At 31.6% G+C, this 14,553-nt stretch overlaps 1 protein-coding gene across 2 annotated transcripts; it reads left to right on the forward strand.

Moving 5' to 3' along the window:
• Positions 1 to 1,830: 1,830 nt before the first annotated feature.
• Positions 1,831 to 14,009, forward strand: LOC143070532 (uncharacterized). Of its 2 annotated transcripts, none has more exons than XM_076244785.1 (8): positions 1,831 to 1,915; positions 6,677 to 6,857; positions 7,850 to 7,935; positions 10,115 to 10,189; positions 11,555 to 11,569; positions 11,935 to 11,952; positions 12,599 to 12,610; positions 13,853 to 14,009. In XM_076244785.1, exons 1-8 carry the CDS (start codon positions 1,870 to 1,872, stop codon positions 13,987 to 13,989), a joined length of 570 nt encoding a protein of 189 aa, XP_076100900.1. In that variant the 5' UTR covers positions 1,831 to 1,869; the 3' UTR covers positions 13,990 to 14,009. The 2 variants fall into 2 exon arrangements, with proteins under 2 accessions (XP_076100900.1, XP_076100901.1); XM_076244786.1 differs by lacking the exon at positions 1,831 to 1,915 and adding an exon at positions 5,864 to 5,941.
• The last annotated feature ends 544 nt before the right edge of the window (positions 14,010 to 14,553 follow it).

The following is a 14,553-nucleotide window of genomic DNA, read 5'->3' on the forward strand; positions in this document are numbered from 1 at the left end:
ATATCTAAACATGGCGGAAGTTCATAAAGATTGCGGCTGCGGGTATTTTGTAGAAAGATATAATTTGGAGAACCCTGTTTACAAATGAGCTTACATATAGTTAGAACATTTTCTTGGGGTTAGGTATTTGGTTATTTCAATTTTAAAGTACATTTATATTATACACTCATTTGACTGTTGATTATCTGTATTGCCTATTTTACGGTTTTACTTTTTATATTATACGAACATTAAAAACATTACACAAACATATTTACATATGCTCATCAACATCTAAGTAAAACAACAATCAAAAATATAAAGTTAATCCATTTTTGTAAATACAATAAAGAAAGAAGTCAATTCTTCACCAATTTTCACACAAGAACAACACTAATCACCACTAATTTATATCAGTTATGTGACTATAAAGATTACAATTATCTTTATATTTATAATTATAATTATAATCAGGTCGAGATATTTAAAACATATAATCTACAATGGGGCATATCAAGAGGCTCTATACATCAGCATTTTGAGATTGCATGGTATGGTTCATACTTCCATGAAACGACTTACAATTTTCTACATCATCATGATTAAGGAATCAAGTCAGGAATATCAACTAATGTGTAGAACATTTTTGTTAGTATTGTAAAAAGAATGTACAGAAAAGACTCATCAGTGACGCTCGAATCCAAAATAGTTATTGAGGACCAAAATTCCTAAAAGTTTTGCAAAATACAGCTAAGGTAATCTATTCTAAGGAAGAAAGATAAGAAGTTAGCAATATCCTTTTACTCTACATTCCGCTATATAGATGACGTTCTTTCACTAAATAATTCAAAATTTGGTGACTATGTTGAGCGCATCTATCCCATCGAACTAAAGGATACAACAGATACAGTAAAGTCGGCCTCATATCTTCGTAAATTTAACGGACGCCATCATGAGTTGGTTGACCGTTACATGTATGTAATATTTCACAAATGATATCAGATATGTTCCGTACGTCGTAATCTCCTTCCCTTTCATGAATGTGACATACCAAATTAGACTATTTACTGTATTTGTTATAACACAAGCAACACGACGGGTGTCATATGTAGAGCAGGATCTGCTTACCCTTCCGGATCACCTAAGCTCACCCCTTTTTTTGGTGGGGTTCGTGTTGCTGTTTCTTTAGTTTTCTATGTTGTGTGATGTGTTCTATTGTTTGTCTGTTTGTCTGCTTTCATTCTTAGCGTTGACAGTTTATTTTCGATTTATGAGTTTGACTGTTCCCCAGGTATCTTTCGTCCCTCTTTTCTATTTCTGAGGTAGAAAATTATTAGTATTTCAAAAATTGAAAAGTTTTGTTAACAGCAAATCTATAAATGTGACCATATCAATGATAATTCATGTCAGCACATTACAGTGTATAGTCGTATCATATAAGTTACACAAAGAGCATTTACCTGTTATGATAGCTATTGCTCTTCATTTCACAAGGGTCACATTTTTTCAATTTAAAGATGGATAAGCAACCACAAGTCGTATCAGACGATGATCTGTCAAACATGCATTTATTTTGTTTATAAGGTTGATTTTAATATCAATCATTTGTGAACGAATGTAATAATAACTTTTATTGATGATCATGATTAATTAGGAAACAATAAATTCTAGTTTGTGCATATAAATAAATCTAAATCAGTTACTTTGAAAGGTGACCGTACAACATGTACAATATGTCAAGCTAGTATGATCATTCTTATAAAAAGTATAATTGATCAACAAAAACATGCATGCATGCATAGCATTAATCATATTGACACACACGATTATTTAACATCAGTTATTTTCCAGTCTACAACCAAAAGGAACTGATAAGGTTATTTTATCATCATGTTGATGAACGTTTTAATTTTAATCATAACGTTTGTATTTGCAGGTAAGGCCGTTTTAATGCATATTTATTCTATTACTTTTGAACATATGCAAGTGAATAATTCGACCTCATTGAATCTGTATACATGTGAACTTCAAATTAATCCCTTAGATAGAGATGGGTAACACAGAATCGTGCGTGATCAGTTATTTAAAGGAAAAGAATGTCAACATTGAAAGTGAAAAAAGGTAATTCATTTGATTGACGGATTCAATCAACAAAAATCATTCTTATACCGGTAAAAACGATGTTAGTTTGGACAAAGACACACCGTAAGGATCAACCACTTCGTGATGGTGTCCGTAAAATTTACGGAGTGTCATTTTTATTCTGTCCTCCTCATAACATTTTTTAGGGCAGTTTCTGCGTTAAGAGCACATTCCTGTATATGAAAACCGTAAAGTGTGAACATGCACGAGCATAACGTATCAATTGAGATATGTAGATACCATACGAAGGGGCAGATGGTATGTTACTGCTGAGAAATGGAAAATTGATGATTTGGAAGTTGAAATCGTCCCGTTTATCATAGATTTTCGTGTGAAGTCGTCCATCAGTTTCAATATTGAGGAAAAGATCAAGGTAGGAAGCAGTACTGCAAGTATCAGTAGTATCCTTAATTTCAAGTTCACTGGGATATATGAGATGTAAGTATTGGCTGAAATATGGGTTATTCAATGATAGACCATCATCAATATATCGGAAAGTAAAATTAAAGAATTTTGCAAAGTGCTTTTTCTTTTTGTCTTTTAGAAGGTTCTGAATGAATTCTACTTCATACGAGTACAAAAACAAATCGACCAGTAGGGTTGCACAATAAATACCCATGTGCTTTCTTTATATTCCCTTTGGTTTGTTTTTGTAGACATATTTGCATATTTTTATAGTTATTAAGAATATAATCCAATGTTGACTGCTGTACCCATATTCTTGACACTTTTATCTTTTATGTCTGCTAGTTTTGTTCCCACATTGTGGTCAATATAATGGAATTTTATGCGACTGTCATGCAAGTGAGAGGTTTAGCTAGCTGTAAAATCAGGTATTTATCCTCTCTTTTCAACATAAGAAAATGTCTGTACTAGGTCAGCAATATGACCATTGGTATCCATTCGTTTGAAGTGTTTGAGCTTTTGGTTTTGAAATTTACCTACTAGAACTTTCCGTTTTGATTTTTTTTTTCTTTTTGAAAGGCAGTCGCATAGAAAAATCCTATTATCAACAATATATTTATAAGTAAACAAAACAGGCATAATGGGTAAAAATGTCACAAATTGGGGTACAACAGTCAACATTTTGTTATGATGGATTGATTGATTGTTGGTGTTTTAATACCACTTTAAAGCATCACTTTTGAGATATTTTGTGGCGGCCAGTTTTATTTGGTGGATGAAGCCGGAGTGGCCGGAAAAAAACACCGACCCACGATAGGAAACTTACAATCCTAGACAATTAAGATTAAAGTCTTTTGCAACCTCACGAGCGGGGTTCTAACTCACAACCTCAGTGCTAACTGGTCAGTGCTTACAGTAGTATAACTACTTAGACCACTTGGCCACCGAGGCCCCTTGTGTTATAATCTTACTTACTATAAGTATATAGATATTTATCAACTAAGAGATATAAAGATATACCATTTAGAAAAAGTATATCAGCAAAACTGAAAGACGAAAATACAAAAATGTCCATGCCTAAATAACAAAATAGATGTATAAATTATGAGCCAAGTGAAAATTATATAACAAGAAAGGAGAATAGAGACTAAATAGAGAAATTTAAAAGAGAGGGAAAAAAAACCAAAGTGACATTGAAGTGCATAAGTTAAAAAATACACTGGCAATGCCAAGGTTAAAACGAAAAAGATCCATAAACAAACCAGTGTACACAAAACACATAGAAAACAAATACTGTCCTACACGATCCACACCAAATACTGGGGACGTTCTTTGACATAATCATGTTTCATCAAATTTCTGCTCAGACACTGGTGACGTTTTATAAAGTCTGAATAGCAACTGCTACCAGTCGCATAGAATTCAATTATATGTTTAACAACAATGTGTGAGCAGAACAAACAGACATTAGTCATCATAGTTTTATGATCTTAATCGTTTTAAAAGAAAAACATCAACGCATAAATAGAAAAGTAAAATGGCGTATCGATACTCTTTATTTATGTTATATTACCGGTACCTTTTTATGTATTATTTGTATACTAGTATTATTTTTGCTTGTACATTCTCTGTTTGGTAAACTATTTGTATTTTTGTCTTTATTTTTTGATAATGTGCTTTGTCTATATGCCTTTTTGTGTTTCTTTGTTACATATTTGTTTGTTTTATAGCGATCTCGATTATACTACATCATTGTCTACTGTATCCCTATTTTTGTCTTCACACACATCGTTGTCAATATAATTTTATATAAGTAGATAGCCATAAAACCAAGTTTAATCAACCATTGTCTACATTAGAAAATATATGTACCAAGTCAAGAAGATGACAGTTGTTTTGTTTCGCTTGATGTGTGTGAGCTTTTTGTTGTGCCATTTTCCTCAAAGTTCAGTATTTATATTATTTTACTTTTGATTGTATAAGTTTTTTGAGAATAAAGTATTTTCGTTGTATTTTTATTGTAATAGAGAAAGCACATTCGCAAAAATGAAAGACAGCTATACAAATTGTTTTACCATAGCACAATACATAATGATTGGAAGTATAGATACCCAGCCATGCCAAAAGGATACTACTTCTTCTTGCTAAATATTTTTGTTATGTGAAGGTTTTTACGGGTTTTTGCTATTTGGGCAGCTTTTTTTTTGCTCATTACACCTCGCATTCTGAACAATGTTGTATATAAATGTAAACGTCACATTGTTAGGAGATTAAAACAAAACGGATGTTTTAAGAACAGAATGCATCTTTTTATTGTTTTATTGGAGTGTTAAATGGTCGAAACACAATGAAAAAAATGTGCGTACTATATCTCACCGTACGGTCTTCAACAATGAGAAAAGCCCATACCGCATAGTCAGCCATAAAAGGCACCGAAATGACACATTCACACGAGAAAACTAATGGCATAATTTATGTATAAAAAATATGTAACACATCAACAGACGACAACCAGTGAATAACAGGCTAAATACATTTTCATTTATAATGTTTCTATCCTTCATTGTACATAATTAAACTTTTGATACTCTTTAATGGAATGTTACACATTTTCGTGATTGTTTTTTGTTTGTGGTTTCGGTTTGTCAACAGAGATATCATATATTTCCTCGATATTAAAACTTTGTTTTCATTATTACGTTTTTTTACTTATGAATGCGATAATGGCAAGCTGTCTAAATGTTATTCTGTGTTTACCATTAATTCTATCTTTGATCCATGACAACAATAAGAGAAAAAAAACTCTGTAGATAATTTAATCAGACTTTTACTCCTCTTTCTAATAATATAAACAATAAACAACAGTGTCAATGTGTTATTCCGTAAATCTTACCCGATCAATTTCATTCCTAAAAATATACATACAAAAATCTTGATAGAATCCGAAAAATGTTCCAGAGATAGCAACCTTTACAATTAAGAACCTTTCACCAAAATTAAACATCAGCCCCGTTAAAGACTAAAAGAATTCACATTTCAATATTAGTACACGAAATTTCAATAAAGTTGAAGAATAAAAAAATTACCTCATGAATCAAACTTTTTCAGTTGTTTGATGACGACAATGACATTAATTAAAAAATTTCGTGTTTCTTACAATTTATCTAAATTTCTATATCAATCATTTGTGAACGACTATAAAACAATTTTTAATATGGATGTTCAAAACGACAGATTCTAGTTTTTATCATGTAAATCTAAATGAGAGTCATCCTGAATTACTGCACATTTATCATATTAGATCATATTATCCTAACATCAGTTTTTCATTCTACAACCAAAAGGAACTCATAAGTTTATTTTATCAGCATGTTGATGAACGTTTTAATGTTTGCCATGAAATTCGTATTAGCAGGTAAGGCCATTTATATGTTCATTTTTTAATTTAGATTTTAAACATCGTTAAATGTAACAGAATATCAAACATAAGTCTACCTGTTTCAAAAGATTGTTATTTTATTTTTACGTTTCTTTTTCGTTTCTTTTTATTATGTGATATTTCATATTTGAATGCATCAAAATTTGTAGTTGGTTTTACGTTTCTTTTTCGTTTTTTTTTATTATGTAATATTTCATATTTGAATGCAGCAAAATTTGTTGTGATGGTTAAACAATAATCGGAATATACTAAACTCTAAAAGCAAAGCGGCAAGCTATTAATCAAGGGAGGCAAATCGTGTATTAATTATACACAATTTCACTGCCTTTAAATTGGGAGCACCGTTCAAAGCAAGAAAAAAATTAACAACAAAAGTAATACTTATAACAGAATTGCAAAGCAGCTCAATAGGAACAATGACAAATAAGAATTACCATTAAGATCTAGGTCCCCGTTGCATATTGTCTCGAGAAATATTGGCGACTATTTAAAGTGTAAAGGTTATGTGTGTTCGTCTCATAATATTTCCATAGGAAATATGTCAAATCTCAATAAAGTTTTACTAAATAACTTGCTTTCTTCATAATTTACATTTTCTCACTTTGAAATATCCTATAGATCATGTAATTGTACTTAGTTACAAAGATAATGATTAAGATACCTTTATTTATGGAATTTAAAAAAAGTTACATTCTTATATTTTTTTTGTAGTTGAAAGTCTGTGTTTCTTCCCTTGTAACAGACTAGAGGTCGGTATATATTACAAAGTTAACAATCCTGGAAAGAATAGAATTTCTCAGTTCAACTGCAAACATCCTTCTTTGGTATTCACACCTGAAAGGGGCGAAACGAGGGAGTGTTTCGAACAGAATGGACCGTTTAGAGTTCAACGGTAATTTATAATTACCATTATTAGAAAGGCTATACTAAAGAAAATGCAAAATGTGATACCTCAACTTAAAACATTTACATTTCCTGAAACTATTGGAAATAATATTGGCAAAGAAAAAGAAAAAGGTTTTTTTTTTCGTCAGTTATTATCATTTTAAAGCCGATTTACAAGAATGTGGTATTACAATTAATTTTAACATATACCGGTATTGTTTCCTGTCATATTATCACTTACCTTATCATCCGAGATCTATTATATCTTACAATGGCATTGTAGTTATTGTATTTTCAATTTAAACTTGATGTTATTCCTGTTTATCTCTGAAGAAAGATAATTGGTTTGACTTCAAATTAACAATCAGGATGTAACATTGCAATATTCGAGAACTGAAGCACTAGCTCCCTGAAGAATCATACGATTAAGTTCACGAATGAATAGTCCATTTTTAAATTACCGATTTTTGACTCCGGAATTTATTTTTTTCGACAGATTACCTACTATTTTGTAGGACTTCATGGTACTCTGACAAGCAAGAGCAACTTAAATAAGTAAATTCAAGATTTTAACGGATACAATTTCAAGAGAAAGTCAACTGTTTAATGCGTTCTGAACATGACTAAATCATTGGAAACCTGTAAACTTTCCCCCAAAATTGCACAGTTAATATATTAGATTTCTATTCCACAGAGTGTGTTACTTGTCGTAAAATTGTAAACACCGGAGTCAAAAGTCGGTTGTATGATAATGGTTTATTGATTTGATTGTGATATGAAATAAATGTCCGTTTTACATTCTAATTCGAGGAAATTCAACTTTTCTTCTGATTCAGCTTTAAAATGTGAATGACAGACGTAGTATGGATTGGCATGATTGTTGTGGCATACCAAACAGTACACCTATAACTTCCTGTCTAATGTCGTTGAAAGTCAAGTGATTCCCTTATATTTAATTCTTTTTTTTTTTTTTTTTTTTTTGCTTTTGTCTGTTTTTAGTTTCCAAGGAAATAAGTTTAGATGTGTGAAAAATATGGCAATTGATCCATCAGGCACAATGAGTGTTACCTATACAAAACCCTTTAGTAAGTATTTTGTTACAATTATTAATACAATATAAGTACAGTTGGGTGCAGACCAAGCATTACATAAAGTAAACGCAAGTTAACGCGGCGTGCACATATTTCGTTAGTTGACTTTAAATTTCGCGTTTACTAGTAAACGCCCGTTTACTTCATTTACGTTAACGCGGTCAAAATGAAATTTATAATGTCTACTCGAGTAAACGCGCGTTTACTCTGTGTCCGTTTAGTCAGTAGTAAACAGCCGTTTACTTCAGATTTCACTAGTTTAATTTTACGTGCACGTAAAAGTAAACGGGCGTTTACTACAGATTTCTTAATTGTATTTTACATGCACTTGAGAGTAAACGCGCGTTTACTTTTCGCGTTAACTAATTGTGTATATTATAAAATAATTGTCGGATGCATTTGTACATTTATTTACGTTGTTGAAATGACTTAATATTTTACGTATATGTGTTTTGAACCTTAACAATCAAAAATACTTTTTATTAAAAATATAAACATTTATTAATTGCAAAAAAAGTCAGTTCCAAAAACTTTCAACAGCGGATTTTCTATTTTTCTGTTCAAAATTTACATGTACAAATATCGACTCACAATTAAACTGGCATATTTAAAAAAAAAAAGAATTCAATAAATTAATTAAAGAAGTGTCATTTCATTAAATGCAATCGTCAATATGTTGATCGAAAATGGACAGATGGATATTTTGATGTACCTTATCATGTGATATATTAGGTCAATGTATCAAGGATACGAGTACAATCTACGTTAACGCGTGTTTACTACAAACAGTAAACGGGCGTTTACTTTTTTTTTACAAAAATAGAAGATACGCCTTTTTCGCGTTAACGCGACGAAACGAGAAAGTAAACGCCCGTTTACTCTTTACAAAATTAGAAGACACGCGGTTTTCGCGTTAACGCGGAGGTAAACGCGAAAGTAAACGCCCGTTTACTATTTATGTCTACTAAAATTTCGTAGTTAACGCAGAGTTAACGCGGCGTTTACATGAAGTGCACGCGAGTAAACGCCGCGTCAACTTTTTAGGCCCGTTTACATGTAATGCTTGGTCTGCACCCAACTGTACTCCGGAATCTTAGACCGGAAATGGTAGATCTTCCGTCTTTGATAAATCAAATTAGTTATCAAAGATACCAGGCTTATAATTTAATACTCGAGATGCGCGTTTTGTCTATGTAAGACTCACCAGTGAGGCTCAGATCAAAAATGTTAGAAAGTCAATCAAATACAGAGTTGAGGAGCATTTATGACCTAAAATTCCAAAATATTATGCCAAATACGGCTAAGGTTATATCTGACTTGGATAAGAAAATCCTTAGTATTATCAATACTTTAAACTTAATTTGCAAGGTTCGGACATTAACAGACATAAAACCTTAACTGACTTCGAAATAACACACAAAAGTATATAAAAAGTATATACCTATATATACAACAGAATTGGTGTCTAACGAAATAACTTATTATCGTCAAGGTTGTTTCAAACATTACAAACAAGCATTTAAACAATAAGCATAGAAAGGGTTAGATTGACGGTTTAACAAATTGTCATTTCAGCATTTAAAATATATTGTCTGAAATTCAATTTGACACGTAAACAACCATTGATTGTGTACAACGGTATACATATAGTATTGAACTTTCAACTTAAAACGACAGAGTTGTTTTCCACATAAATCGAATGTGATAAAGAAACGAATGAACAAATACACCTCTGTAATATTTCAATACCATACATTAAGTAAGATAGATTAGATAGATAGATAGATAGATAGATAGATAGATAGATAGATAGATAGATAGATAGATAGATAGATAGATAGATAGATAGATAGATAGATAGATAGATAGATAGATAGATAGATAGATAGATAGATAGATAGATAGATAGATAGATAGATAGATAGATAGATAGATAGATAGATAGATAGATAGATAGATAGATAGATTTTAACAATGTGATGGAAGTCAGTACAAAATGTCTTTCTATCATTGGTTTTTGTTGTAAGTATCATTTGCATGTACATGGTTTAATTATTAGTATGCCTAAAGAGCTAGACAATAAAAAAGTAGTTGAAAAAAACTGATTAATTTTTTCTTCTTCAATACTTTGGAAAGAAAAAAGACATCCATTATTTTTGTATCTATACTTCAGGAACTTATTACAAGACCCCTACATTATGTGAAGTATGTGGTGCTCCAGATCGCTGGTCAGTAGCTATATTTGCAGGTAAGTGTATGGTGCTCCAGACTGCTAATTTTTTGAAAAAAGTTGATAGATACAAATTACATATCATGATTTTCTTGATAGAGGGTTACTGCTCACAAGGAAGCTATTAAATCAAGAGTTCCAAATGGTGAAGTTGAAATCATCACTTCGTAAATTTTACGGACGCCATCACGAGTTGGTTGACCGTTATGGAATAACCATTTCACAAATGATATCGGATTTGTTCCTCACGTCGTAACTACAATCCCCTTCCCTTTCATGAATTTGACCTACCGAATTAGACTATTTACCGGATTTGTAATCACATAAGCAACACGACGGGTGCCGCATGTGGAGCAGGATCTGCTTACCCTTCCGGAGCACCTGAGATCACCCCTAGTTTTTGGTGGGGTTCGTGTTGTTTATTCTTTAGTTTTCTATGTTGTGTCATGTGTACTATTGTTTTTCTGTTTGTCTTTTTCATTTTTAGCCATGGCGTTGTCAGTTTGTTTTAGATTTATGAGTTTGACTGTCCCTTTGGTATCTTTCGTCCCTCTTTTACATATATAATGTTTTCCTTTCATAAAGCGATGTGTGGACAATGGTCACTGTTGTAGGTAGTACGGTGACCTAAAGTTGCTAATTGCTCTGTCATTTGGTCCCTTTCGAAGAGTTGTCTCATTGGCAATCATACCACACCTTTATATTGTGATAAATTTAAAAGAGAAAACCAAACATAGCTGGTAAATATAACACCCAGAATGGTTTAGGAGAGTGTATACAGTAAATAATAATATTGAGCGCTGGTGTTTGAAAGAAGGTAAGGATTTTTTGTAGGAAGTTGTCCAGGTTTCAGTTATAATATGTACTTGTTGGAATAGAAAAACATAACACTTGTCTTTTGGTCAGTCTTGTGGTGAAAATATTAGTTGAGCCATGTTGACAACCTTCTACACGATGGGCGAGTAAAAAAATAAGAAATAAAAAACCAACAGCAACCAGGATACATTTATGACTCTAAACCTCTGTTCGTTGTACCAGTCAGCACTCCTGCAAACAACTGTTATTTTTTTTCTGCAAATGTTTATAATTTCCTATTCCGATTTAAGCTTTCAATGTCAATGACTTAGAAGCAAGAGAATATAAATTGAAACAGAACACTCTAAATGATGTAATTTATTATAGGTCACCGCATTGTAAAATGTTGTTTCAAGCTGTCAGCACTTGTTGTAAAAACGAGACTATGATGTGTAGTTCTTGCGTCAGCGTCAGAATTTGCAAATATATTAGTCGGTAGACGCCAGCGTCATCAATTGTTAAGTGTGTCGTTATGTTATAAAGGTTAATGAAAAACATATTGTATAATCTGACATTTCTTTTTTTCAGCACAAGGCTTTTCAAGTGAGTAACGAAATGCCCTACAGTTTCTTGTAATATAAGTTGCTTTTAACTTCAAATCGGATGGTATTTTCTTCAAATGTAAAACAACATATCTTTGGTCTCAATTTAATTTATATATGCGTAATTCATTCACACGAAAGGGATTGACAAACAAACAGAAATAGATAAAATACAAAAAATGCCAATGCAACGATCTTAAATCAAACACATAAATGTTCCAAATCATTAGATTTAACTTTAACTTTTTTTTTATTAATTATTATACAATGACTAGAATATTTTTATAGAATCTGTTTATATAATCCTACCTATTACTTATTATAAATTATTTGTGTATAACTGTGATGTTCATTACATTATTGTAGGACACAGAGCACTAAGAGGTATGGCATAATGTATTACTGTATTGAAATAAAGTTAATATAGGAAAGAAGTTCATTTTATTTTGTTATAACCCAGTGAACAAACCTGGGAGAAGATAAATAGGGAAACAATTAATTCACATTCAAGCAGACAATGGCATGACCAAAACAAAAAATGAAGTAAAGACAAACAGCAAAAATCATACATATCATAACAATAAAAGAACAGTAGCAACATGAACACAACAACAACCGAAAGGGAACTCATGTTCTTTACGGAAGTCATAAGTGTCTGTTCTACTATTGCGAACCGCCGTTTTTTTTTCTTCTTCTTTTTAACTACACTGATGTGAGTCCTGAATGATCGGTAGCTATATAGTTATGATAAAACTGAAGCGTTATCCACCAGACAAATTGAAGTCGAACACATATATTTAAATAGAATTTTAATTATCCGCCGTTTGTTTTTGAACAATTATTACATAATTACTGTAATGTTTGTATCACATTTCTCGGTTTATACATTGGATAGATATTTACACAGCGTAGTAAAGAAGAAGGTGGTAAACACTTTATCAAAATCGTATCATTAAATGAATACTTGTCGAAAAGATAACTATTATATAGATTGTAATTAATAGTAACATTTTGTCTGATTTGTTTGCAGTAAAAGTGCCACGTAAGTAACTTCAAGTTAATACTATGACAACTTACAATTTAAAAACAAATATTTTAAGTTCTGTTTTTTCAGAATACAGAATCAACATACACATTAGCTAACTTTTGCATGTTGTGTTTGTGTGACTGTGGCATTTTTACGTACATAGGTGCATGCATGACCTATTAACTCTTGTCGATATGTGTCTCATCAGCAATCAAACAACATCTCCTTGTAACTAAAATAACTCGGTGATTCTGGTCTCGCTATTTGTTGTGTTCGTACTATTCCCTCTGTGTGTGTTTGTTACCTTGCAGTTGATTATCGATTTACAAAAAGAAATCATCGGTAAACTACTATCGATTTAACTTTTAATCAGTGTTGAAGTGGCTGGGGCGTCTGAATTAAAATTGATATAATTTTATAATAATTTGTCAAAATGAAGTTTTTATCATGCTTTTTTCAGAAATGTAATGAAAAGTATGGGTCACAGAACTATTTTTCACGCTACAGGTTGAGCAATATTGTCAGATTTTGTATAGATTAAGCATGAAAAATCAAGTTTGTGTGATAAATAGAAAACTACATGATAGAATTTAAAGATAAAACTTGCGAACATAGCTCTTATAAAATGCTTTCAAATAAGAAAAAGAAAAAATGGGATCACCCAACATTTTTTTTTTTTTTTGCTACATTTTAAAATAGGTAAATTCACAACACTTTCTATTATGAAAATAACTTCATCTTAGTTTTCTGCCCTTATTTGGCAAAGTTTTTTTTTCAAATCAAACACAAAGATGGTGTTTTTGAGACAACCGTAATTGTGATAAAACACATAATTTTCTATATTTACATCAAAAGTCTAACATATATATAACATACTCATGTCAGCACCCGATGTGATAAGATAGTGCATGCATTGTTACATAATTATGTGAAAATCAGGATATGATCGAGAAACATATATTAGCTGCTTAAAATCCTTCAAATAACAACTCGCTGATCAGTTCTGTAATAAGAAGCAACTTGACACATGCGTCCCCTTATCTTCGACCCTTAATCAGCCCAAGACACTTTGTATATTTATTTGTTTGTTATTCTTCTTTATGTGGTAAGGTACTGCATGTTGTAATAGCAGGATATGGCTACCTTAATGTTCCAATTGCGCCAGGTTAGATGTTTTAACACGTTTTTTTTTTGTGTATGTTTGTAGCGCTGTCTTATTATGTTCTTGATATACATTTATTTCAATTTTTATAACAGCTATAGGTTGTAATGTCCCAAAGGATTGTCATATCACAAATCCGTATACTGATGTTCCCTGCAATGGATGTGAACCAAAGGATGAAGATTTATGCTGTAGAGGCTGTCAAATCCAACGCAATCAATATTATGCATAAATAAAAAGATTCATAGCTAATTTTACATTGTTATGATTCTTCAGATCTTTAATGGCTAATGTGCATTGCCGTAGCGAGCTATTGGTGTCATATTGCAGAAGAAGGTCACCTACATCGGCCTGATTTCTTAAAATCTGACTACTAACCAAATCAAAAACAGTTGGAGAGAAAAAAAAATAAACAATGTGTTTGCTAAACATTCTCCATTTCGTTTAAGGTCGGTTAGAAATAATGACCGCTATACGCTAACCGTTTTGTTTTATGATATTCATCACGTGCACAGCAGAATTATAAGGTAAAGTAATTTCAAATGTTAAAATGTTAACGTGATAAACTCGGTAAACTCGGATTGGATAGCATTGTAAACATAACATGGAAGTAATGCTATATAATGGATGCATCTAGTGAACTTTAACGGAAATCAAGTATTCCAATTTTTGCACTAAATTTTCACTTTGGTTGATGAATTAAGATGATTGAATACCGAGTCAAAAAAGACAATACATTTTGCACATCTTTTCCGTGTTCATCAGAAATTTGATAGTTTTTGCTCACTTATGAAAT

The sequence above is a fragment of the Mytilus galloprovincialis genome, chromosome 4, assembly GCF_965363235.1.
Source record: "Mytilus galloprovincialis chromosome 4, xbMytGall1.hap1.1, whole genome shotgun sequence".
In the NCBI taxonomy this organism is placed as follows: domain Eukaryota; kingdom Metazoa; phylum Mollusca; class Bivalvia; order Mytilida; family Mytilidae; genus Mytilus; species Mytilus galloprovincialis.

Bases quoted from the DNA above. Each gene is read 5' to 3' on its own strand.
- LOC143070532 (XM_076244785.1), top strand. From the start codon at position 1,870: ATGTTGATGAACGTTTTAATTTTAATCATAACGTTTGTATTTGCAG. The intron at 1,916-6,676 runs GTAAGGCCGTTT...TTTTTTTTGTAG, and splicing joins CATAACGTTTGTATTTGCAG to TTGAAAGTCTGTGTTTCTTC. The intron at 6,858-7,849 runs GTAATTTATAAT...GTCTGTTTTTAG, and splicing joins GGACCGTTTAGAGTTCAACG to TTTCCAAGGAAATAAGTTTA.